The sequence below is a fragment of the Vulpes lagopus genome, chromosome 3 (assembly GCF_018345385.1).
Source record: "Vulpes lagopus strain Blue_001 chromosome 3, ASM1834538v1, whole genome shotgun sequence".
Taxonomy (NCBI): Eukaryota; Metazoa; Chordata; class Mammalia; order Carnivora; family Canidae; genus Vulpes; species Vulpes lagopus.
This window is the reverse complement of record NC_054826.1, coordinates 158,609,141-158,635,686: the sequence shown is the minus strand read 5'-3', so window position 1 is coordinate 158,635,686 and position 26,546 is coordinate 158,609,141. Positions and strand designations below refer to the sequence as shown.

At 36.6% G+C, this 26,546-nt stretch overlaps 1 protein-coding gene across 1 annotated transcript in view; it reads right to left on the bottom strand.

Moving 5' to 3' along the window:
• Positions 1-316: 316 nt before the first annotated feature.
• The window catches only part of PIGK (phosphatidylinositol glycan anchor biosynthesis class K), a 114,685-nt gene continuing 88,455 nt past the window's right edge, over positions 317-26,546 (bottom strand). Inside the window, exon 11 of the mRNA XM_041749203.1 lies at positions 317-1,940. Within this exon, the coding sequence (XP_041605137.1) occupies positions 1,824-1,940 (117 nt within the window). The 3' untranslated portion in view covers positions 317-1,823. The remainder of the gene's footprint in view (positions 1,941-26,546) is intronic.

Here is a 26,546-nt window from a genome sequence, read left to right as displayed (position 1 = left end):
GCTTTTCCCCCTTTCTGTGTACAAAAGAATCCCTCTCCATTTTTCAGATAAAATACCTGAATTTCTCTAGCACACCAATAAGATCAATTAAAATGAAGATTAATAGCTGCCAAAAAGCCTTAACATCATTTGTTCTAACCTGAGAGATAGCAGTTAATCCTTTGCCTGTGAAAAGCATGACCATTTTGCATGTAATTAAAGAGTAATATTTTAAGTGTTAAAAGGCAAACAAGTCCTCAGGAATACTAATTTTAGGAGGTTTTATTGTGGAGGAAGAGTTGTCTTCTTTATGTTGCCTATAATTATAAATCAGATCTTTGTAATGAATAAAGATTTATTAACACATAAGTTCTTGGAACAAAACCAGATAAGATATAAAAAGGTATCCTGTGGGACACACTTAACTTGCATGTTTTTCCCCCTTGTGTGCAAAAAAAAACAATACCTGGGGCTGGTGGCAAAACACAATCTCAATACTATTTCCAGTTATGAGAAAGAAAGGAACATGGGTGATAAGATAAAAAACATCAGGGATGAAGATAGAAGCTCTTGCACCGTCTCAGAGACCAGAAGGGTCTTTTCTGCCTTATGTGGTGCATCAGTCAAACATGAAGGCAGGAGCATAAGCATGTAATTTCCATACAGTCCATCCACTCTACGGATTATCTCAGAAATACAGATCCAGGCAGTATATAAACCAACCAGGTTTACCCTAAACAGAATGAAACAATATTTTTCTTTTTCTTTTTCTTTTTTTAAGATTCTATTTATTCATTCACGAGAGACACAGAGGCAGACACAGGCAGAGGGAGAAGCAGGCTCCATGCAGGGAGCCCGACATGGGACTCGATCCTGTGTCTCCAGGATCAGGCCCCAGGCTGAAGGTGGGGCTAAACTGCTGAGCCACCTGGGCTGCCCTGAAACAATATCTTTTTAGATATGGAAACTGAAGAGGACATAATCAATTCATGATCACAGAATGCTTAGAAATGAAAAATGACAGTTTGTTTCTCTTGAGCAGTCAGTAACATGAAATTTTCAAAGGCCTTACATTTTCCAGATAAACTGACAGCAGGTAAGGTCCCAAAGACTATCAGTATCGTAAGTTAAGGAACCAATTCTTTCATATTTAGTTATTATTAAAGCTGCATAATTCCATGAATGGCTGACGGTAAAATATTAACACATTAAAGATCAAACCAAAGGAAGATTCTGAGAACAAGGTAAGTAGGTCCAACAACAGAAGAGTGTTAAATAACTTACTGTACATTCATAAAATGGATACTGTGCAACCGTTGACAATGTGTTCTGAAAAATGTCCAAGGAGAGGGAAAGGGTTGATAACATATTGTAAAATGAAAAGCAAAGTTACAGAATGAAATATTCTATATGATCTCTATTTGGGGAAAAAATATAGAAAAAAAGACTAGGAGAACACACACAAAAACACTGAAAGAAGTTACCTCGGCTAGTGAGCATTTAATGTGTTCACGTTTTTTTTCTTTTCTGAATGGAAAGAAGTTAAGATGGGGGGAAATTTTTATTTTCAAAAATAGCCATTAAATATACACTGATCTTTGTTCCATCTTTTTAATAACACACACAACAAAAAATAAGTATAATCAGTGCCACTTAGCATTTGCATTAACAATTATTTTTCTTTAAGTTATAATAACTTTAAGTTATATTGAGTTCACTCAAATTTGGTTTCCTATACTTTGTGCCCAATTCAACAAGAACAATGTATTTTTTAAAAAAGTATAATGACATTAAATTTTATCCAAGGTAGTAGTCTTCCATGTAGTCTTCTTCACACATCACGTCTAGAAAATGAACTTCATATGCTTGATTCCGTACGTTTTGAAGAAAACCATTATAATGAGTGCCCACAATCCCAGAATAAAACCCCCAGGAGGATGCCAGTCTTTCAGTTTTGGTTTCTGCAAAACAAAGAGGACACGGTAAAGTGAACAATGGATCAGATACTGATGGAACACAGAAATTTCAGTCTATATTTGACGGGGAAGTAATTTAGCCAAATTAAACGTATTAGGATAGCAACAATGACAAAAAAACTTCTAACTGGGTAATATTTCAATGTGGTTCTTACAAAAATCAGTTTCAGATGCCGTTTTGTTCCTTCAAAGAGGCTTCCCTGCCTATCCAGCCAACCGATCGCTCTCTTCACCCGAGCGATTCAGTAACCTAACAATCCTTCTTGCTTTGAATTTATATATTCATTAGTTTGTTGGTTTTGTCTGTCTCTCCTATTAAACTGTAGCTCCATGAGGGTCGGAGGACCCACCTCCTAGCACCCACCTGCCACAGTGCCTGGCACACACGAGACAAATATATATATATATATATATATAAACTCATGAAGTCAGTGGGAAAACAAATGCACTCAATTCCATTTGTTCTAATATTCAACAAATAATTGCTTGGGCGCCCAGACCTTTGGTCATATTAAGCCCTTGAGACAGTATGTTCCTTACTCCATTCTCCCTATTTAAAACTCACAAATTGAAATGCCAACTCATCCAGAATTTCTGACCTGATATATTCTTTTCTTTGAATGTATAGCTCCTTCTACTCTTACATCTCTCTTTTAATATAATTATCTATGTCATTTATCTCCCTGCAAGCTTCCAGAGGGCAAAGTCTGGCTGAGTCCATTTTACATCCCCTTGTCTACTCCCTACCCCTCAACACCCAGCCAAGTGTCTTGTATATTTCTTTGTCCAGCGAGGAAAGACAGACCAGTCCTCTCCATTTAGTTGTCATTGCAACAGCTACATTATGTCCCTGAAATTGGAGGTCGATGACTATGATCTTTTTATGAGTTGGACTCATAAAAACTCATAAACTGCTGGCCAATATTGTAAGGATAGTTATGAGAATCATATTTTTTTTAAAGATTCATTTATTGAGAAAGAGTGGGGGTGGTGGGGGGGGGGCAGAGAGAGAGAGAGAGAGAGAGAGAGAGAGAGAAATCCAAACAGACTGAGGAGAGTACAGAGCCCTACATGGAGCTCCATCCCACAACCCCAAGATTACGACCCAAGCTGAACCCATGAGCTGGTGGGCTTCACTGATTGTGCCACCCAGGCACCCCTAAAATCATACTTTGGAGTAGAATAAAGTGAGGAGGAACTGTAATCTGAAATTTGCTTTAGTCACATGTAAACTAGCCAAGAAAGGTTCATAAATCTCTTAAAGGGATCTGTATCTTATACTTTGGTTTTCCATACATAACCAGGATACCTAATGTTCTTCTTTTTCTTTTTTAAGATTTTATTTATTTATTCGTGAGAGACACACAGAGAGAGGCAGAGACACAGGCAGAGGGAGAAGCAGGCTCCCTGCAGGGAGCCCGATGTGGGACTTGATCCCAGGACCCCGGGGATCACACTCACACGAGGAGATGAGCCACCAAGGCTTCCCCCTGATCTTAATCCTAAACTTATCACATTACAAAGGGAAAGGAGGCAGGCAGGGAGGAAGCGAGGCAGGCAGGCAAGCTTAAATATTAAACAAATCAAGTCAAATCAACCAGAATTCATCAGTAAGGGCCATGCTAGTAATACCCTGCCACATTCTGTAGTTACTTAATGTTTATTATCTATGCTGTAAAATATCTGATGGTTGCCGAATGTACACAACATTATAATAAACCCACTAAAAGAATTCAAAAGCATATTTTGATACAATGGAATTCAATTTTTCTTTTAATTTTATAAATGGAGACGTTACCTATGGAAATGCCTGGTTTTCAATTAGGTGATCCTTCTGCAACTTCTTGCTTCTCTTCTGAAGTTCTCCTCTCTTAGCTTCAGTGATACTCTCCCCAGGTTTTTCCTCCACTTCTCTAACTATTCCTTTTCAGTCTTCTTTGCTCCTTACATGCTAGGGTTGTCTAGAGCTCTGCCCTCAGATATGGACTCTCTCCCTTTATATAATCTCTCTGGGTGACACCTGTAACCTGGTTTTGACCTCTGTCAGCCAGCTTAGGATTCCCAAATCTTTATCACTAACATGGAACTCTATACTAATCCCTAGGATTATGTACAATTAACAGACATCTCTACTGGATATTCTAAAGGATCACAAACTTTACTAGAGCCAAGAGCAAATTCATTCCTGAGTCCTCCACCTGATTCTGTTCTTTCTTTTCTGTTTTCCATCTCTCCATCCACATGAGGGCCATCTTCATGTTGCCCAAGTGATAAAGATGGAAGTCATTCTTAGCTCCTTCATCTCTCAGACCTTCCCAATTCCATGGGTTACTAATTCTTACAGGTTTTTCTCCCCCATCATGCCTGTCCTTTCTAAGTTTTCTCCTGCCTTTGCCACTACTCTAGTTCCAGCTCTTATAATTTCTTGTCAGGATTACTGAAATAGTGTCCTAACTAGGTTCTCTTCTTCCAAGATGCCCTCTCTTTTCCATCTGTCAATCATATTGCTGCTAGACATATTTCCCTAAAATACAAATATATATTTGTATAATGTGTGTATATATATGTATATAAGCCTCATATGTATGAATGTAGGTATTGTTGGGTTTTAAGCACACATTACTTTTGTAATTTAAAAAACTAAATAAATAATTAAAAAATGAGGGCTCGGTGTGGTATGGTTCAAAGAGCATGGGACTTAGAATCAGCTGCTTTGGGTCCCATGTTTAGTTTTAACACTTAAAGCCCATGTTACCTGTCAAGCCACCTTGCCATGCTGAATTTCTCAATCTATAAAATGGGCATAGTAACATAAACCTCCTGGGAATGAAATGAAGGCACAACTCTAGCAATGATGTGTTTGTTAAAAAAGTAGTCTATAAACTACCTGTTCCTACCTAGAGAAGTGATGATATGAAATGCAAAGTACTTTTTAGGTAACTTTCTTTTGTGTTTGTTAGTTATAAGGAACGATGTTTTAAACAATCCAAGTTTTGTTATTTTAATTTGTATACATATCAATTCAAAATTAACTTGTCAACCTAATAGGAAAGAAGTCCACCTTACCATTTTCATCTGGATGATAATATTGGAGTTTTAATCAACTACATAATATAGACACAACTGACGATACTGTTTACAGTGGTTACATGCCACTCTCACTCTAAGTCTATTCTCACCTCCTTCCAGAAATCTCCTCAAACACCAAAAATATTATAATCCAATTCTTCCTCATGTTATCTTTTTTTTTTGAGACCACCTCATCCTTTGTTATGAGGCCTATTTACCCCCCCTTTTTTAATTTTTAATTTTATTTATTTATTCATGAGAGACAGAGAGAGAGAGAGAGGCAGAGACACAGGCAGGGGGAGAAGCAGGCTCCATGCAGGGAGCCCGATGTGGGACTTGATCCCGGGTCTCCAGGATCATGCCCTGGGCCGAAGGCAGGCGCTAAACCGCTGAGCCACCAAGGCATCCCACCCTCATGTTACCTTCTATTCAAAACTCTACAATGGCTGTGATCATATATGAAATGATGATGATGACGCAGTTGTTTCCCTCTAGTATCTTACAAGATGGTAAGTCCGGTGGCATTTCAGATGGCAGAGCTTTTGGAAGTCTCAATGTTCTTTGTGAAACACTATGAAAAATCTTTGTTTAATTCCAGTACAAAATTTAGATTAATATAAAGCATAGTTCTATTAAAGATAGGTAAGGTAAATATCACAAGCATGTGACAATGAAAGGCAAGTGACTGAACTATCCATGATTGACTACTGTTTGTTTTTTGTCATGTTTATTTTCTATTAGTCAAACAATTTGTAATCCATGCCAAAGGGTTGAAAAAGCAAAATCAAAAATTACTTTTCCATAAACAGGGAAAAGATTATCATTCTTATTAGTGAAAGCACACCTTTATACAATAGTTTGCAGATGTTCCTTGGAAATTCAGTTTAAGAATACTGACCTTAACAAGGAGATTCACATTTTCCCCAATAACCAGGAGTCTCGGTTTATATGGTATTTAAACACACACACACACACACACACACACACACACAGAGGTTAATTTTTAAAATTTCAAATAAATGTTGTCAAAATCTGGCCTTAAAAAACAGGCTATAATATATAATACAGATCACTGTTCCATAAACCAATTTAATGAATTTCAGTGCTAAAAGATTTAAAGTGAAAAAAATAAAATAAAATAAAATAAAAGATTTCAAGTGATGTGAACCTTCAGAGTTTAAAAATACTGTAACTTTCAGGTAGTACTTAAACCAGCTCATGCTTTAAAAACAAAAAAGGTGAACATAATTTAAGCTCTCTGATTCATTAGAGATTACTGAAATAATAATCAAGTACTTAATAGCAATCTTAGTTCTGCAGCTCTAGAAACTCTAGTTACTTTCCAATGAGATGGATTCCTTGAGATCACAGTTGTATCATTAGATCTTAAACTTAGAACAGTTGTAAGAAGATAACTTTGGGATCCCTGGGTGGCTCAGCTGTTGAGCACCTGCCTTTGGTCCAGGGTGTGTTCCTAGAGTTCCGGGATCAAGTCCCAAGTCGGGCTCCCTGCATGGAGCCTGCTTCTCCCTCTGCGTCTCTCATGAATGAATGAATAAATAAAATCTTTAAAAAAAAAAAAAGAAAGAAAGAAGATAACTACATCTTCTTTGGAAGTCACTATTATTTCTTCCAAGATTGGTCCTGGCAGCTATTTTAATCTATTATTCCAAAGACTGGCTCAGAGAATTCTGGAGGCACTGCTTCCTGGTCCTTCAATGAGATGTGTCCCATATTTAGACTACTAATGCCCAGGAAAGGACCAGTGAGAAGAGCAAAGTGCTAGAGCTTTGAATGTAATAATGGAGGACTAAGAAATGTATGTAATCACTCCAAAATTATAATGGAATTTTGTATTTACTTAACATTATAACACTGTACAGGCTAACAAAAGCAGCAAATCTCAGCTTCCAAAATGGCTATTTGCAGTTGCCATATTTTACTGTATATTCATTATGTATTTCTGATTAACAAAAAATGGCAAATGAATTATTAATTAAATACAACTTGGACTCTTAGCTTAACATGCCATTTAAGTAGAATCATCCACTGCAGCCTTGCCCATCTTTTCAGGAGAATACATATAAAGGCATGGAAAGACAAGAGTACATCCTACTAAAATGAATTTAACCTCTGGATGAGAAACCTCAGATAATTTACTATCTGAAAGTCCTACACATCAGGTTTATGAACAAATTAACAGTGGGAAAGTTTTCTGATTAGTCCACACAATGCAAAGGATTGCCTTGCTCTGTGAAACACAATAATTCTATCAACTGAGAAAAAGACTTTAGCTCTCTTCCTTTTTCTGCCTGCTGTTAAAGAGAAATAGGATTTACAAGAGTAGAAGGGTAGCTTTATGAGGTAGCCCAAGTAGTGTAACTCATTCCTATCCCCTCAATGGCAAATTGAGGCAAATCCCCTCTTTGTCCATTTAAACACAATTCCCAGTAAAGAAAAAGTCAGAAGGTAGAGAGGCACTGACCATGGTTTACTGCATCTAAGAAGTTTCAATATCTACCTGAAAAGCTCTGAAGAGAAGGGAAAATACAGGAAAAACCCTTTTAGTAGTGCATTTTAAGAAATAGGTTTTTCCATACACTTTATCCTTTTAAAATGCCCCCAAACCAGGCATAGGTAGCACAGGAGCAGATGATCCTGGTTTAGTTTAGCAAAACCACATTTGATGACTGCCTGCCAATCATGGGAAATGTCTAACAAATTATTTTTCAGATGCAGATCTAAGAAGGCATTCAAACCTAAGTAGATCGTGAGAAGCATCCTCACAGTCTGTTGGCACATACCAATAGCGTTCTAAGAAAAAGGAAAAAACACGATGAGGTCTATGCGTAAAAACACTCCCACACATGAGAAAGAAATATCCTGAAGACGCAGAGAACATATCTTGGAATAAGATTTAATAAGGAACCAAAAGATAATTTTAGAAAAATTTTATTTGGCATTGACTTAAATGAAGATGCATAAGAAATCAAAAATTAAAGAATGGTACAAAGTGAAAAATTATACAAGGACAACAGGCTGAGATAAAAAGGGAGCAAAATTAAAATCTTACATTGGTGAGGAAAATGGTGTCCTAAGCATATCTTTGAGTCCTTCACTCACCTAATTGTGGCAGACTGGTGACAAAAAACAGGGCCCAATTCTCCCAACTTCCCTTGTATCCATGTCCTTTGTAAATGTGCCATTACAGCAACTCTCACCAAAAAAAAAAAAGGCATTTTATATTCTTGCTCCTTGAATCAGCTGGCCTTGTGACATCTTTTGGTCAACAAAATCCAACACAAGCAACAGTATCCTAATTCCAAGGCTAGCCTCAAGAGGCTTTGCTTGCTTCTGCTCTCTCAGACCTCTGCTACCACCATGAGAAAAAATCTAGGCAAGGCTTCTGGAGGAAGACACCATGTGGAGAAGAACTCAGGTCCCCCACACGACAAGAGCCAACTCCCAGAAGCAGACCCATCTAACCAACCCAGGACTATCAGACTCATGAGGGAACTCAGCCAAAAAACAGAACTGCCCAGCTAAATTTGACCTAAACTGTCAACCTGCAGAATTATGACCTAAGGTAAATGGCTGCTATTGTAAGCCACTAAGTTTTAAAGTGGTTTATTATGCATCAAAACTTATGGGATACATCCACTGAAGTGATAATTAATGTGGAAGGAAATACCTTGATCCTTTATTATCATAAGAAAATAAAGTTCCCATCTCATACTGTGGCTTCAGATTTCTGCAAAACGGTATAAATAAGAACAGCATAAGGGCAACTAATCAACCTCTTGTCCACCATGAACTTTGTTGAGGTGGGGGAGGTCTGTCAAGATAATCTCTTCTGACCCTGCCCGACTGAGAAATCCAGGCCCATTAACTCATCTAACTTTCACAAAGGACTTCAACCAGCATCTGTCACACCTGAACAGTTCTCTAGAGCCAGACTCCTCTGAGGAAGCCATCCAGGAAAAATACCTGCTACACGTCTTCTAAAGGCAAATTTCATGAATGTTCTTTGCACACCCTTCCCATTAAAGGAACTATATTGATGCTCTTTCAGCTCTCTCTTATGGTCTTCCTGGAAAGAGACTGACTCCACTTGCCACTGAGAGGGTACAGGGCTAGCTGAGGACAAAGCTGATATCCCACAAACAACCCCCACCCAAGGTGGGATATCTGTGACATTCTTCAGGAACCTTCAGTTGTCTTAATGTTACTGTCTTGCTAGAGGGAAAACCAATCTTTAACTTGACAATGGCAAGGCCTCCAAGGATCTTGTAGGTCCTCCTCAGCACACGAAAATCCTTTTGGAATCTCCCTTTTGCTTACTCTCCCAACTCCTGGTTATATAATCAGCCACTCCTCACAGGCCCGGGGCAGCCGCTCATCCTGCCCATGGGTCCTGTCCTGGTGCTTCAATAAAACAACCATTTTGTACCAAAGACATCTCAAGAATTCTTTCTTGGTTGTCGGCACCGGACCTCACCTATATCCCAAAACTTCACCACCACCATACCAGGAATTGCTCCAGGAAATGAAGTAGGGGAAGCCAGAGACTGATTTACCGAGCTTCCTCCTCCCACCTGAAACCTAGATGGGAAGTCTAGTTCCTTTACTTTCGAAGTTAGTAATTAATGTTACCCAAATGTGGCCCCTCTGCTGAGAAAATAAACTTCACCCAGGATTTTCATGCAACTTACTCATGGCAAATTTGCAAAGCAATTAGTATAATATAGGATATTTAAAGATGCTTTATTTTTTAATTCTAATTTGTTAAATATAAAAGTGACCACAGTTTTTCCTTAACTATGATTTTATAGTTTCCCTGTGACAAGAATATCCACAGTTAAGATTTTTACTTAATAATGCTCTGGAATTTTCAGCCAACCTAAACATAACTTCTAGTAAAGAAAAGTAAATTTTCATATGCAAATACTGTGATTAGATATCAACAAACTCTACAAAATCAACTCAATAATTATGAAGAATAAAGAGCTCAGATTTGAGATAAATATGAAAAAAAATCTTTCAATGTTAGCAAAAATGAGTCAAAAAGCAGAACAGAAAAAAAATTCCATTCATAACAGCAATAAAAAAACAAAGTAATAGAAATAGCCATAGCATGAGATGTAAGGTAGACAATCCAAATAATGCTATAAAAACAAGTAAACAGTCCTGAATACAAAAAAGGATATGATAAAGCTAATCTATAATGTTCTCATGCAAAATAGAAAGATCAACGCAACAGAATAGAAAGCAGGCAATCAAGCCCAGTAGCCAAGAATTTAGTACATGATAAAAGCTATCAAAGATCAGTGGGCAAGAAAACATTCTTACTGATGCTTTGGATTAACATTTGAAAAAAGTCAGTTTTGTTTCTAGCCCAATACTATAAACCAAAAATACCCTTTACATGGCTTAGAATTAGATGTAGAAATATTAGATGTAGAAAAAAATTTTTTTAAATTTTCTTTGTGAAGTTGCACCTAGGGACACATCCTAATGGCAGCTATGTTAAAAGTACCAGTGGAAAGCAGTGGCAGAGAAAACTCATTGTGGGGAGAACAGATGAGTCTAAGGGCCAGCAACCTGACTCAGAAAGGACTTCTTAGGAGAGCTGGCCCTTGAGCAACGTGTTACATTTGGGTTGGTGGAGAGCAAAGCGAAGTCATGGTGATGAGAAAAGTCGGGCATTGGGGAAAGGCAGAAGGAATGCAGTGGAAGATCCACAATGGTGGAGGTTTACATCTGTTCATTTGCTGCTGGCCCCCTAGGACAGTAGCAATTGGGAAATACTGTTGAAAGGATGGATGCCCTTTGGGCACAGCAAGCAAGCATCAAGGGCCAGAAAGATCCATTCTGTAAATGTTCAGTTGTGAGTTGGGATTTGAGACAAGAAGTTTCTACCAGCTTGAGTCAGTGCCCACCCACTGGTGGTGAATGCAGTAAAAGGAGTTAAAATGTAGGAGAATTTGCACTGTAAAGGGATTTATAAATCTAAAAGTAATAAATGAAAATTAAAAATGTGAAGAGATGTTTAAAAGAACTATTTGAAAGCTCTGTGTTTTTGCAAAAGTGTACAAATCAAAAGGTGAATAAATGGGAAAATCGGACACAAAGGGGGATAAGTTTAGTACATAAAGATCTCTCAAAATCAATGACACAAAGATTTATCAATAAATGGAGTAGGAAAATGAAAATTTTCATAGAATAATTACAAATGGCTAATTAACACTGAAAAAACTTAATCTGCTTGATCATAAAAACAAATCAAAAACAATATGTTCACTATTTCTTCCTCTTTTAAAACTTTAACCAGTAAATGTTAATGAGGATGGTCATCTTTTCAGAAAAATAATCTATTAACATGTTTAGAGGTCTTCAAAATGTTCGTATTTTTTCACTCATAGGAACTGTTATACTCTGGGCTAGGATCTATATTAAGAAATGCTGACAGGGACACCTGGGTGGCTCAGCGGTTGGGCATCTGCCTTTGGCTCAGGGTGTTATCCCAGGTCCTGGGATTGAGTCCCACATCAGGCTCCCTGCATGGAGCCTGCTTCTCCCTCTGCCTGTGTCTCTGTCTCTGTGTCTCTCATGAATAAATTTTTTAAAAACTTAAAAAAAAAATGCTGACAAAGGTTTTGCACAAAGATTTTCTTCTCTGTTATTTACATAATAAAAAACAGAAAACAATCCATATTAAATAACAATGCAGGAAATATGGTACATCCACATAAATAATAATCAAAAAATGTTTTCAAACAATTTTAATGATTTGGAAACACACTTATAATAATAAGAAAGTAAAAGCAAAATTCAAATTAAGTATGAAGTATGATCTTCTATAACAATATTCAAAGTTGGGACGCCTGGGTGGGGTGGCTCAGAGGTTGAGTGTCTGCCTTTGGATCAGGGTGTGATCTGGAATTCGGTCCTGGGATCGAGTCCCACATTGGGCTTCTTGCATGGAGCCTGCTTCTCCCTCTGCCTATGTCTCTGCCTCTCTCTCTGTCTCTCATGAATAAATAAATAAAATATTTAAAAAACCCCACATATTCAAAGAAAAGGACCATATTAAGATCTTAATAATGTTTCTTTGGAGAAACTGGAATTAGGTAGTTTTAATGTCTTCTCTAAACTTACCCATACTTTTGAAAATACATTTTCTACAATAGATATGTATTTTCTTAAATTATTTTGTGTGTGTGTGTGTAGGGGGAAGAGGAACATATAGGAAAAACTTCTATTAAAAGAATCCACTTAGAAGAATCTTCATATATTCATCTTTTCCAAATTAGAAGATGCACTGCAATAATACTGTTTAGTACTTGATATCCTACTTTAAGGAAAAATAACGAATAGCATGACAGCAACATAATATAATAAAGTGCTTTTCCAGTACTATTTAATGATACTTCTGGAGTGTAACAAGATTGCTATTTTTAAAACAACTATAGGTAATACTTTAGACATTCTACAATGATTTTCCTTGCAATCAAATGACAGATTGGTATAATTATTGCATTTGGTAGTACAGCTGCATTTGAGGTAGGTTCATATTAAAGTATAGCTTATAATTTCACTTGTGTCCCTATTAGAACTTCTCATAAAATGACTGATTTTATGTAGTTAAAGTAGTCTACTGACTGCTATTAAGTACATTCTTATTTTTTTTAGCCTTTCACAGTAACAGCTACAATACAAAGGTGAAAAGCACACATAAAACACTGCAAACGTGTCATGAGCAAACACTTAAGAGCTTAAGGGCTACCTATTATTGAAATGCCTAATATTTCAAATTAAAAAGATAGGTAGCTAAGCAACACTGCACTGCCAATTGTGCACAATATTCAGTCTCCCCTTTCATGCTGCTAGGAGAACATTACCGTAGAATTGCAAAATAGTTCAGAGCATAGATCTAATGTAAAAAGTGGAAACTGAGGATTTTCAAAATTGTACATGTTTACTGGGAAACAAATAAAAAACTTCCAATGAGGTTTCAATGAGATTCTTTTCTTAAAATATAATGATCAATCAGTTCAGTTAAACTATATTTTAAGTAAAGGGAAAAAAATACAGTACACTGAAGCTACAATTCTAATTATTTTAGAAAATAGCTGTTTTCAACTGTTTGATATGTGGTGGTTTATTAGTACTTCCAGTCCATCTGTATCTCTATAAATATAATTTGTACTCTTCAAATTATATTAATAGTATAAATCAAACTCTGGTCAGCAGAATTCTAAGTCAGCCTCCAGATTCCCTCTCTCTAGTGTACACTCCCTGTCTAGCCCCTTCCCCTTGAGTGTGGACAGAACTTGTAAATCTGATGGGGTCTCTCTTCTGCGATTAGGTTACATTACGTAGAAAAGATGAAGGGATTCTGACGATATAATTGGGGTCCCTAATCATTTGACTTTCAGCTGATCAAAAATGAGATTATTCTGGGGGGGGGGGGGGAGGCTTGACCTGATTAGGTAAGCCCTTTAAAAGAGACTCTTACATATCAGAGACAGAAGTCAAAGACAGAGATATATTAGAACCCACTGAGATGCTCCTGCGGCTCATGAAGAATCAAACAGCTGTGTTGTGAAGAGCAGGACAGGCAGGGAAAGCAAGCAGCCTCTGGGAGCTGAAGGCCTCAGTCAGCCCTACAACCACGGGAAACTGAACTCTGTCAATAACCAGTAAACTTGGAAGAGGGCCGTGAGCCTCAGATGCCACTGCCTTCCTAGTTGACACCTTCATCAAAGATGTCGGACCTCTGATGTTAGACCCTGAGCACGGGGCTAGGGTAAGCTCCGCCCAGACGCAGAAAGCATAGAAACTGAGATAATAATGCTTTTAAATCACTAACTTTGTTACACAGCAACAGAAAACTAATTACAAAAGAGACTTGAAATGAAACCATTCATCACATCTGGTAACTGTTCCCTGGGTGAATAACTGATTAAGATATTAACTGTATACGTTTAAAAAACAGAAGTGAAGAGAATGAAATATTCTAGTCTAATTCCTCCTACTCTTCCATTATCTATTCATTCTCTAAGACCCTGCTCAAACATCATCTCCAGGGGAATCCTGTTCTCATACCCCAGGAAGAATTCATTTCTTTTCTTTTTCTCTAGTCCCCAGTAATTGGCTCCTATCTTATAGCATAGTCAATTGGTGGGTGTGATTCCACCACACCGTGATGTCTGGGGTATCTGTTTCTGTACCTTATCAAGGTCTCCTAAGCTTTAAATATAATAGAGCAATTGATTTGTCTTAGTTACATACTATTTTCTGCTTGAAAATAAGAAATACATTCAAATATTAAATTCTGATTTACTAGTTTATACTCTTGGTTTTATTATTTATGGAAAAAAATTAAGAATTGCATTAATAAAATAACAGTACAATCTATCTTAAGAATACCTGGTGAGAAATTTTAAGAAATTATTTTAAAAATGTGAAAACAATTTGAAGTTTGAAATGAATGAATCTATTTTTCAGTTCTTAAATTAAGAACCCACTGTTCCCACAAATAGATAATAAAGGTACATTTATCAATAGTTATTTATCTGTGTCTGTTAAGGGGTAATCAGAATTCTGCTTCTGCCCATGTAGGGTTAAATGCTACGGGAACTATTGGTCCATTCCAAACAACTAGAAAATCATACAGAAGGTAAGGAACAATGGTTTTCAGATATTGTACAATCTGCAGCATTTTCTACCCCTGAAAGAATGGAAACAAGTAAGATGAATGTTTTGAGTGCCCAAGCTTATTGCCTGAAGAAAGCTTCCAAGCTGCAGTACAAGGAGGGGGACCCCAACAGAACCTGGTAGTCTTGCTGAGTTGAGGGGATACAGATTCAAATTCAGGGAGGTTTGGGTAGCTAGAATTTGCAGGGCAGAGACTACTGGAGAGGAGAGGGTAGCAGAGAGACAGACCTCCAGAGATTTGCAGAGAGCCTTCTGGAGTCTTCTGCCCAATGTTTATCTCTCCATGTAAAACAAGAAGCTAGTAGAGGAAAACAACACAAAACACCAAAAGCAACAGGCCAAACACTTTCCTAAACTTCATAATATGCAGAGCATTATGTCACAGCTCATACTGGGTCTAAATTAGAATAAATCAGAAATACTGGGGCTATCTCCCCACCCTACCTCCCAAAGAAGGATCTGCTCTGGATCTGCTCTGGATATGCCTCAGGTAACTCAAAAGCAGTCCTTAAAGGGATCAAACGGATACTGGAACAAAATCTAGCACTGCTACATGAATAAAACAAAAATCCAAAATACAACAACAACAAAAATTAAAATATCTAGGATCCATTGGGGAAAAAAAAGGCATGGAAAGGAGAAAAATATGACCCATAGCCAGGGGAAAAATCAATCAACTGAAATAGAGTCATAAATGAAAGAGATGATGGATTTAGTTGACAGGGCGTTTAAGATAGCTATTATAAATTGGATGTAAAGAAAAACATGAACCCATGAAGAGAGAAAGAGAATACATAAATAAGGCCTATATAGGATTTCCAGAGATGAAAAATATGATATATGAAATGAAAAAATATACTGAAAGGAATTAACGGGTTAGACACTACAGGAGGATTAGCAGAGAACTATTAAGATAGCAACAGACATTATTCAAAATGAAGCATAGAAAGAAAAAGAGCAGGAAAAAGAATAAACACCATATCAAGCAGAATCACATTTGGGCAACTGGAGTCCCAAGTGGGGAGGGAGAAAAATATCTAAAACAAATAATTACTGAAGTGTTTCCAAATTTTCTAAAAACTATAAACCACCAAACCCACAAAGCTCAACACCAAGCATAAGAAACACAGAGAAAACCACGCAAAGGACCATCATAATCAAAATGCCAAAAAACAATGATAAAGAGAACATCTTTAAAAGCAGTCAGATAAAAGGAGATTTGTTTTTAGAGAGCAAGGTTCAGCAAACCACAGCCCATGGGCCAGCCATGTGATTTATAAATAAAGTTTTACTGGAATACAACCACACTCATTCGCTTTCAGTTATCTATTGCTGCTTTTGTACTATGCCAAACCTGAGCAGTTGCAATAAGGGCTAGATGACCCAAAGCCTAAAATATTTACTACCTGGCCTTTTAAGAAAAAGGTACAGAGGAACAAAGAAATGATTGAAGGAGGCCAGAAGACAGTAGAAAGACATCTTAAAGTGCTAAGAGAAAAGAGCTGTTAACCTAGAATTCCAAGGAAAATGTACCAGTGAAAAAAAATATCTTTCAAAGATGAAGGTGAAATAAAGCATTATTCAGTAAAACAAAGGCTTTGAGAATTCAACAGGCCTATACTCTATAGTAGTATATACCGAATACCATAAAAGGTATGCCTGTCATGGATTTGGACAAGGAGGAATGTTAAGAGAAATTCCTCAGGCAGAAGGAAAATTGTATCAGACAAAAATGCACACTTACACAAGGGAATGAGGAGGGACAGAACTGGTAAAAAGGTGGATAAATATAAAATTTTTTCTCATTTTCATGTTTTTTTTCAAAAGATAATTGTTTTTAAAAAAGATAATTGTTTAAAGCAATAATGGTATTAATGTATTATTGGGATCATAACATATATAGAATCAAAACATACAACAACAGTGGCACAAAGGATGGAAGGGAGGGATTAAGAATATATCATTATAAAGTTCTTATGTTATACATGAAATAGTGTGATATTACTTGAAGAAACTAATAAAGATGTATATATTATAAATCTTAGGGCAACAATGGCAACAAAGCAGATTCACTGACAAACCAAAAGTGGTTTGAAATGGGATCATACGAAATACTCAATCCAAGAGAAGGCAGGAAGAGCAGGGAAAAGGAACTAAAAACAGATGGAGCAAAGAGAACAAACAGCAATATGGTAGATTTAAATCCAACCAGATTTAAACGCAATTTAAGTACTGATAATTACATTTAGTGGAAGGATCTTAACACTCCAATTAAAAGGAAGAGATCGTAGGTTGACTAAAAATATAAAACTCAAAGATATTTTGCCTAAAAGAAACTTACTTTATTATTTATTTATTTATTTATTTATTTATTTATTTATTTATTTATTTATTTATTTATGATAGTCACACAGAGAAAGAGAGAGAGAGAGAGGCAGAGACACAGGCAGAGGGAGAAGCAGGCTCCATGCACCGGGAGCCCAACGTGGGATTCGATCCCGGGTCTCCAGGATCGCGCCCTGGGCCAAAGGCAGGCGCCAAACCACTGCGCCACCCAGGGATCCCAGAAACTTACTTTAAATTTAAGACACAGATAGATTAAAAGTAAACAAATGGAAAAAGACATATCATGGAAAAGAAAGTTGGGCAGGCTATATTGATGTTAGAACAGAATAGACTTTATTGGTTTTTTTTTTTTACTTCATTGTTATTTTTTATTTTTTAAAGTTTTTTTTTTATTTATTCATGAGAGACACACACAGAGAGAGCAAGAGAGAGGCAGAGACACAGGCAGAGGAAGAAGCAGGCTCCATGCAGGGAGGCTGATGTGGGACTCAATCCCGGGTCTCCAGGATCATGCCCTGAGCCGAAGGCAGATGCTCAACCGCTGAGCCACCCAGGTGTCCCCAGAGTAGACTTTAGAACAAGGGATATTACAGGGATAAAAAGGACTTTCTCATACTGATAAATAGACTGATTCATCAAAAAGACAGATGAATTCTAAATGTGTATGTACTTCAACAGAACATCAAATACACAAAGCAAAACTGACAGAAAAGGAAAAATTATAATTATACATTACAGCACAATCTCAGAATTAATAAGTAGTTATGTATATGAATGTATGGGGGGGAGGGGCGGAGAAGGAGAAAGAGACAGAGATTCCTAAGCAGGCTCCACACCCAGCACAGAGTCTGACCTGGTGCTCCATCTCACAGCCCCGAGATCATGACCTGAGGTGAATTCAAGAATCAGATGCTAAACCAACGGAGCCACCATGGTGCCCCAGAATTAGTAAGTTTAAAAAATCAGTGAGAATACAGAAAACTTGAATGTTATCACCCAATCTGATATAGTTGATATTATTTCACTCTATCCAGTAACAACAGAACACAAATTCTTTACAAGTACACATGGAACATTTACCATGCAAACCAAATCCTGATCTAAAGCAGAAGTTTAAATAAATTTTAAAGAATTTAAATCATACAAAGTATTCTACACAGTAAACTTAAATTAGAAATCATTAACAGGGGATCCCTGGGTGGCTCAGCGGTTTAGTGCCTGCCTTGGGCCTAGGACATGATCCTGGAGTCCCAGGATCGAGTCCCACATCGGGCTCCCTGCATGGAGCCTGCTTCTCTTTCTGCCTGTGTCTCTGCCTCTCTCTCTCTCTCTCTCTCTCTGTCTCTCATGAATAAATAAATAAAATCTTAAAAAAAAAATCATTAACAGAAAAGATATTCAGAAAAATCCCAAAATACTTGAAAATTAAATACATTTCTAAATAACCCAAAAAGAAATCACAAGGGAAATTAGAAACTATTTTGAGCTGAATGAAAATGAAAATACATTTCAAAATGTGTACAAGGCACATAAAATATGCCTACAGAGATATGTATAGCTTTATATGTTCATATTAAAAAGAAATTTCTAAAATCAGTAATCTAAGATTCTGCCCAAAGAAACTGGAAAAAGAGCAAATGAAACCCTTAGTAAGCAGAAAAAAAGAAAAAAATGGAATTCAATAAGAGTGAAACAAAAAAAAAATACAGAAAAATATCAATAACCAAAAAGTGCTTCTTTGAAAGTTCAGTAAAATTGATAAAACTTCTGGCAAAACTGATTAAAAGAAAAAAAGAGAGAAGAATCAAAGAGGGTACATGGTTATTGATTATGCAGACATTCAAAAGACAGTAAGAGGATATAAAAATAACTTTATGACAATAAATTTGACAGTGCTATGCCTCAAAAGATACAAACTACCATCTTATCTAGTTTTAAGCCAGAGAGTCAAAAAGACATGTGTTTCTATAAAGTCTACACAGATTTCCACGTTCCTAATGGATGTGCAAAGGAGGAAAGCCTCAGTCTAGAACGAAGAAAGGGATTTTTCAGTCAGAGTGTAAAACAAAAGGGATCTGTACCACTAAGCATGCTAAGGGAAGAACCCTTGAGTGGAGTAGAAATTGCGGGTAATAAAGCCTAACACGTTTTAAATGTTTATCATATGCCATGCATTAGTTTAAGAATGTTACAAGCACAGCCTTTAAGATAGATAATATCATTACCCTGTTTTACAGATGAGGAAAACATTTTGGAGGCGGGGTCTTTCTTCCTTTCTCTGCAAAAGGCCAGATAGTAAATATTTCAGGCTTTTCCAGCCATAGGATCTGTTGCAAGTACTCAACTCTGCTTCGTAGTACAAAATTAACTGTAGACGATAGTTAGCAAATGGATTTAGGTATGTTCCAATAAAACTTTATTTACAAAAACAAGTGGCAGGCCAGATTTTATCTGTGGGTCGCCAACCCATGCTTTAGAGAATGGTTGTTAATGGATTCAGAGCATGCCACCTCAAAATCAGCCACTTTGGCATACTGATTATTTTGAACTGAAGGCACCTGAGAAACAGCAGATGCAGGAAAAGGGCTCTCTAATCTCCACTTTTCTACCTAAAAGCACATCAAAAATTTTCCCATGAAAAAGGTGCTTTCTTTGTTCCAGGAAGACATTTTTATCACTGGATACTGGCAGTCAACACTAAAATCAATCTGTACAAACTAACCTACTAAAATAGCCCTTATCTTACAATAGTTTCCCTCCTAAATTTCCTACTCATTTTCCCTCAATGTACTGCCCCTATTTCAAGCCCTTTTGTCTTATCACTTCTCCACAAAAGCTTCGTTTCTTTATTAAAATATAAAGCTCCTAGTCCCAATTGCTCTTTGGGTATTCATTTTCTTTATGAAGACCCTCACGTGCACATAAAAATCCTAAGTAAGAATCTGTATGTTTTTCTCCTGTTTATCTGTCTTATTTCTATTCAATTCTCAGGCCCAGCCACAAAACTTAAGAGTACAAGAAAGATTTTCCTTCCCTAACTGTATAGTGATTTTCTTTTAGAGTTGTCTGAATCTGTCCTTTACTTGACAATCTTTTGGAGGGATGTCATCTAAGAGATTCAAGAATTGGATGGATTTTTAAAAGTCTAGATCTTCTAACATTGAGGTAATATGATTCTATGAAAGCACTGGGAAATCAGGTATTCTGACATTATTTTATGTTTAAGAAACACTTAAATTCCAACTCTTTGGTTTTAGGCAGAATTTTTATAACTTCTGTGAGTCTCCCAAGAGGATCATCAAAATGCTTTTAAGTGTGAGGATTGGTATCTTCTCTTTTGAAATATACAGTCTAAAGAACAAATCAGGAAGCCTCCTCTGTGCTTAAGTGAAGTCACTCTTCAGAGACAAAAATTAATTTCAGTTAATGTTTTTGCAATACCATTTACTTGTACCTAAAAAGATTATAAGTAAAACTTCTTTTAAAATAAATGATATAGGGATCCCTGGGTGGCACAGCGGTTTAGCGCCTGCCTTTGGCCCAGGGCGCAATCCTGGAGATCTCGGATCGAATCCCACGTCGGGCTCCCGGTGCATGGAGCCTGCTTCTCCCTCTGCCTATGTCTCTGCCTTTCTCTCTCTCTCTGAGTGACTATCATAAATAAATAAAAATTAAAAAAGAAAAAAAATCAAATCACTACTGAATATCTGTTTAAAAAATAAAATAAAATAAAATAAAATAAAATAAATGATATAAAGTTTGAAAAAGTACTTTAACAAAAGTAGTCACTTTTAGTCATGGTGGTCACTATAAAATTGTTTAACGTATTTGCACAACAAAAACAAATCTTAGAATTGTTTTTCCCATACTCTACTAGTAATGATCTTGCCCATGGAAAGGCCCTGTATATGGTTTAATCAATGACCATACTCTCAAACAGCCCTTTCCCTTCTATACTAGTTGAAAACAGCAGGCTAAGGTTTATAGTCTATTACAATTACTAATTTATTTTTGGAAGAAACAGCCAACTGAGATGTGCCAAGGAAAGAAAGAAGTAAAATAAGATGTATGAAAACTCTTAAAATCAGTTGTTAACATGTCAGTTAAATCTACTCTGTCACAGACTTTAACAATTTTAGGTATAGTAAAGATCTACTTACCAGAATAAAAAAATCTTAATTAGCACCTAACATATCCATTTATAATGATTAGATCTCTCTCTAACAATGTTATAGATTTAGTAAACTACCTAAATGTAAACATGCTTATTACACAAGATTAAGATGTTTGTCTATTGGTACATTCTTTTTTCTTAAAGATTTATTTATTTATTCATTCATTCATTCATTCATTCATTCATGAGAGACAAAGGGGGGGGGCAGAGACCCAGGCAGAGGGAGAAGCAGGCTCCATGCAGGGAGCCTGATGTGGGACTCGATCCTCGGACCTGGGATCATGCCCTGAGCTAAAGGCAGACACTCAACCACTGAGCCACCCTGGCATCCCGTATTGGCACATTTTAAACTAGGTATCTCTTAATCAAAATTAGGTAGGTAACATGGTATTACTGTTTTTACAAGGTATTAATAACCCTGGAGACAGAACTGGCAAATAAAAAAGATACACAAGCAAAATCAAACAATTAAATATCTTGATCAGGTATTGATAAATACATCTGAATGTAGACCAAAGTAAAAACAATCTTTGAAAGAAATCTATGCTTATGGGCAACCCGGGTGGCTCAGTGGTTTAGTGCCTGCCTTTGGCCCAGGGTTTGATCCTGGAGACCCGGGATCGAGTCCCACATCAGGCTCCCTGCATGGAGCCTGCTTCTCCCTCGGCCTGTGTCTCTGCCTCTCTCTCTCTCTCTCTCTGTATCTCTCATGAATAAATAAAATCTTAAAAAAAAAAAAGAAATCTATGCTTATCTAAAAGTTATCAGAAATTATAATTGAAATATACTACATGAATTACCCACCAGGTATGACTGTACAATGAAATGAAAGTTAATCCCGTATGTTAAAAGCCTGCAACTAAATATATTGATTCCTCTAATATAAAAAATGACATTTCTGACCTGTATATATCAGTTTTAAAGTTTAAAGAATGATAATCTAAACTATCGGGAAGCACATCAAGGTGATTTCAGGTCAATTTGGATGACAGATTAAGTAACTCCTACTTAAAATATTTTGATCCGTTGCTAGTCAGTATCTAACGACCACCAAGTATGTAGCATGAGCTGAAGGGTACTGTATCTCAGCACGTCTATATCCAAACAGCCAGTTTCTGGATCTATTTGGGAAGAAATCGTCTTGGGTTTCATTTTCTTTTTAGTCCATGTTATTTCTGATTCAGTGGATCTCTGGGTTTAACTGCCGTCAAGTTCATTAGGATAGGCATATAACAATGACAGCAACTGATACAAGCAACGATGTATTTCCCTTACTTTTTTAAAAATTAAAATGTTAACTTACCTATTACACCCTAAATTAAAACCTTTCTATCAGAAGCATAGGATGCACTGGGTATGAGTGATCTGGTTCTACTTGCTTCACTGTATAATAGACTTTTTCTTCCTTGTACAGATTCTCTATCTTAAAATTTGGTACAAATATATAGCTAGGCAACTAGCCAAGAAGCACATTACTTTTCCATTTCCTGGAGCTTAAAAAGGGTACATCTCCTCTCTTCTAGTACTGCTTGCCTCAATCCCCAGAAAGCCAGTATTATACATTCACCCACAATCCTCCACCAAAGCACACTTTATGCCCCAAATATTATGGTCTACATTTAATCTTTAAGACAAACAGAAAAATCTAAGAGGATATCAGGAGCTATGTGATACATTTTGATATAATGGAATATAGAAAATGAAAATATTCTTTTATTTGGCATATTTACAAAATTACAATGAATTTTAAAAGACAAAAACTCCATCCAGAACCACCATTACTGGGGGTATAGCTCAGGGGTAGAGCATTTGACTGCAGAACCACCATTACAATTATATCATGGCATCTTAATAAGATGAAAATTCATTATAAAATATATTTTAACAAAATATTTTAAAAGAAGAATTAAAATTTTGTATTTTCTATGAAGAAACACCAAAAAGTTTTCTGAAAGCCTTTTGTCTTAGTAATGAAGATGATAAAGCTGTACTGCAAAGGGAGTAAAGTTAACTATTATCAAATTCTTAATACTTAAAGCAATACAGAAGGTCAAATGTCTAATATTCATTAGGGATATTCGCTTTCTAAATGTGACAAACTCGGGATCCCTGGGTGGCGCAGCGGTTTGGCGCCTGCCTTTGGCCCAGGGCGCGATCCTGGAGACCCGGGATCTAATCCCACGTCGGGCTCCCGGTGCATGGAGCCTGCTTCTCCCTCTGCCTATGTCTCTGCCTCTCTCTCTCTCTCTCTGTGTGACTATCATAAATAAATTTAAAAAAAAATTAAAAATATAAATGTGACAAACTCTAAAATTACTTCGACTTATAAAAGAAATGTGTACTTGTTTTTAATCACTGATTGTTTATTTTAGTCATATATAGGAAATTCTCAAGTTCTCAAGGTTACGTAAAAGTTACAGATCTGGGCTCCGTGGCACTCATTTTTCATTATCTTTGCACAAACGATGATATGTTAGGCCTCCCTTAGGGGTGGGGAAGTGATGAAGCATTAGTACAGGCTAACAGTGAATGAATTAATATTACAAACATCCTTATCATCAGTTTTATGGAGACCACAAAAGGTGTTTTTAAAAATGTTATAAATGGTTACTAGATGATCAGGACAGGTCACAGAAGGCTATCAAATTCTTAATGTTGCTGAACTATCAGAACTAAACATGGACCCTCAGATTGGGTGGCCACATAGGAGAGACTTTTCTTGATTCAAGAGAGTCAATGACAGGTAAATTTTAAATTAGTCAAGCTAACCTTTAGCACCTTCTCCTACCACTTCTTGCACGCATATCCTTTTCGATTTTTACCTTGTTTCAAGGTCTCACTGAGGAGACAAGGGGTGGACAACGGGGCTGGAGACAGAAATGAGGAATAGAACTGTGAAGAAAGTGACTAATTCTCTTTAGGACAGTTTCTAAATAAGTGGATATTCATGTACTAAATATTGAACTAACTGTTGATATTTATGTCTTCCAAAATATGGTTGTAACCAACTGTGACATACATTACATCTGTTGACACCTCATTCATCACATTTCCTGGGGATAAAGTTCCTTTGCAAGAACTTTGCAATGTTCATAGGAGGTACTACAGCACAGTAGTTAAGGGGATGGGTTTTGAAGTCAGACCTATGTTCAAATTCTGGCTCTATCACTTATACGATGGAAGACCTTAGGCAAATTACTTAAAACTATTCTATCCCTCAGTTCACTCATGCATGAAATGGGAGTGATAAATTTTGTAATGGTACTAATTATTTTCTGATGATAATTATGATTAACCATAAAATATGCTGTGTACCTACTTGCAGATGAACAACAAATATGAAAAGAAGCAGATAAATTTAAGAGACATTTAGGGACAGAATAAGTAGGAATTAAAAACTAATGTATATGAATACTGTGAGAGGGACAAGAGATAAATGGAGAGAAAGAGAGGATGGGGAGAGGAAGGGAGCAAAGGAGGAGGAGAGACAGAGAAAAAAAAAGCCCAAGATTCTGAAGCAACATTACTGAGAATACATGGCACTGAGATACTAAACATAATAGAAGAACCCTTTAGGAAAGGGGTGAATTCTGTTAGACAATGTGTTGAAGATCTAGGTGGAGCTATCATACAAATAACAGAATATTATTCTGCAACTCAAAAAGGAGATGAGGATATGTGGGGGATCACTGGCATATAAAGGCTATGTAAAAGCCAGTAGGGTAGATCAAACAGTAGGGAGCATATGTCCAGTAGGAATTTGTAAAAGGAACAGAATCCTAGAGGTAGGTCTAGGAAGAGATCTGAAAAGATTTTCAAAAGATGTGATCAGACAATGGAGGAAAACCAGTATACAGTGATGGTTTAGGAGGAAAGAAAAAAGGTTTCAGAGAGATTAATTAACAGAAGCAAATACCACAAAGAAGTGAAAGATTAAGATGATGTGAAAATTAAGGAATTGTAGTAAACTTTGCAAGAATAGTTACAGTGCAGCTGCTAAAGTACAAGCTTGAATAAACTGAAAAGAAACAGGAATGAGGAAATGTTCATTTTTTTTATTGTGGTGAACTAAACATAAAATTTGCCAATTTATCCATTTTTAGGTGTACACTTCAGTGGAAGTAAGAATATTCACACTGTTGTACAACCATCACCGCCATCCCTCTCCAGAACTTTTCATCTTCTCAAAATGAAACTCTCTACTCATTAAACAAGAACTCCCCCATCCTTCCTCCCTCAGCTCCTGGCAACCACCATTCTATTTTCTTTATCTGAATCTGACTATTCTAGGTACTTCATATAAATGGAATCATACAACATTTGTAGTTTTGTGTCTGGTTTATTCTACTTAGCATAACATTTTCAAAGTTCAAGCACGTGTCAGAATTTACTTCCTTTTTAACATTAAATAATATTCCATTATAGTATATGCCACATTTTGTTTATCTGTTTATTCACTGATGAACATTTGGGGTGTTCCAACCTTTTGGCTATTATGAGTAATGCTGCTTTAAATCTTGGGGTACAAACATCTGTTTATTTCCTGCTTTTAATTCTTTTGGTTATGGACTCAGAAGTAGAATTGCTGGTTCATATGATAATTCCATTAAAATTTTTTGAGGAACTATCATACTATGTTCCCTGGTGGTTGCACCATTTTACATTTCCACTAGCAGTGCATAGGGGTTCCAATTTCTCCACATCCTAACACTTGTTATTTTCTGTACTTTATTTTATTTCATAACAGCCATCCTAATGGGCATGAAGAGGTAACTAATTGCAGTTCTGATTTGCATTTTCCCTCTGATTAATGATGCTGAGCACCTTTTCATGTGCATATTGGCCATCTGTATACCTTCTTTGGAGGAATGTCTACTGAAGTCCTTTGTTTATTTTTTAATGGGATCGACTGTTTTTCTGCTGTTGAGAGCTAGTTTATTTTTAAAATATCAAAAGAGAGAAAAGAGAAAAAGGTAAAGCTTGAAGGGAAAGCAGAACTGAAGAAGACCGTTTTAAGGACTAAAGACACCTAAGTCAACAGTGGAGAGTATAAAGACAAGAGAGACATAACTGATAGAACAAGGTTCCTGACTGTGTAAGCAAGGTATCTAACACAACTCATACACTTCTTCCTTTGAAGATGAACAGAAAAGATAAAGACTCATGAAGACACAAATGAGTCTGAAGGTACAAGAAAGGTATACTGACAGTGTGTTTGTCTAATTACCTCATTTTTCTCCAGACGTAGAAGACTAAGTCATAAGCTGAACATTAAAAGGGAT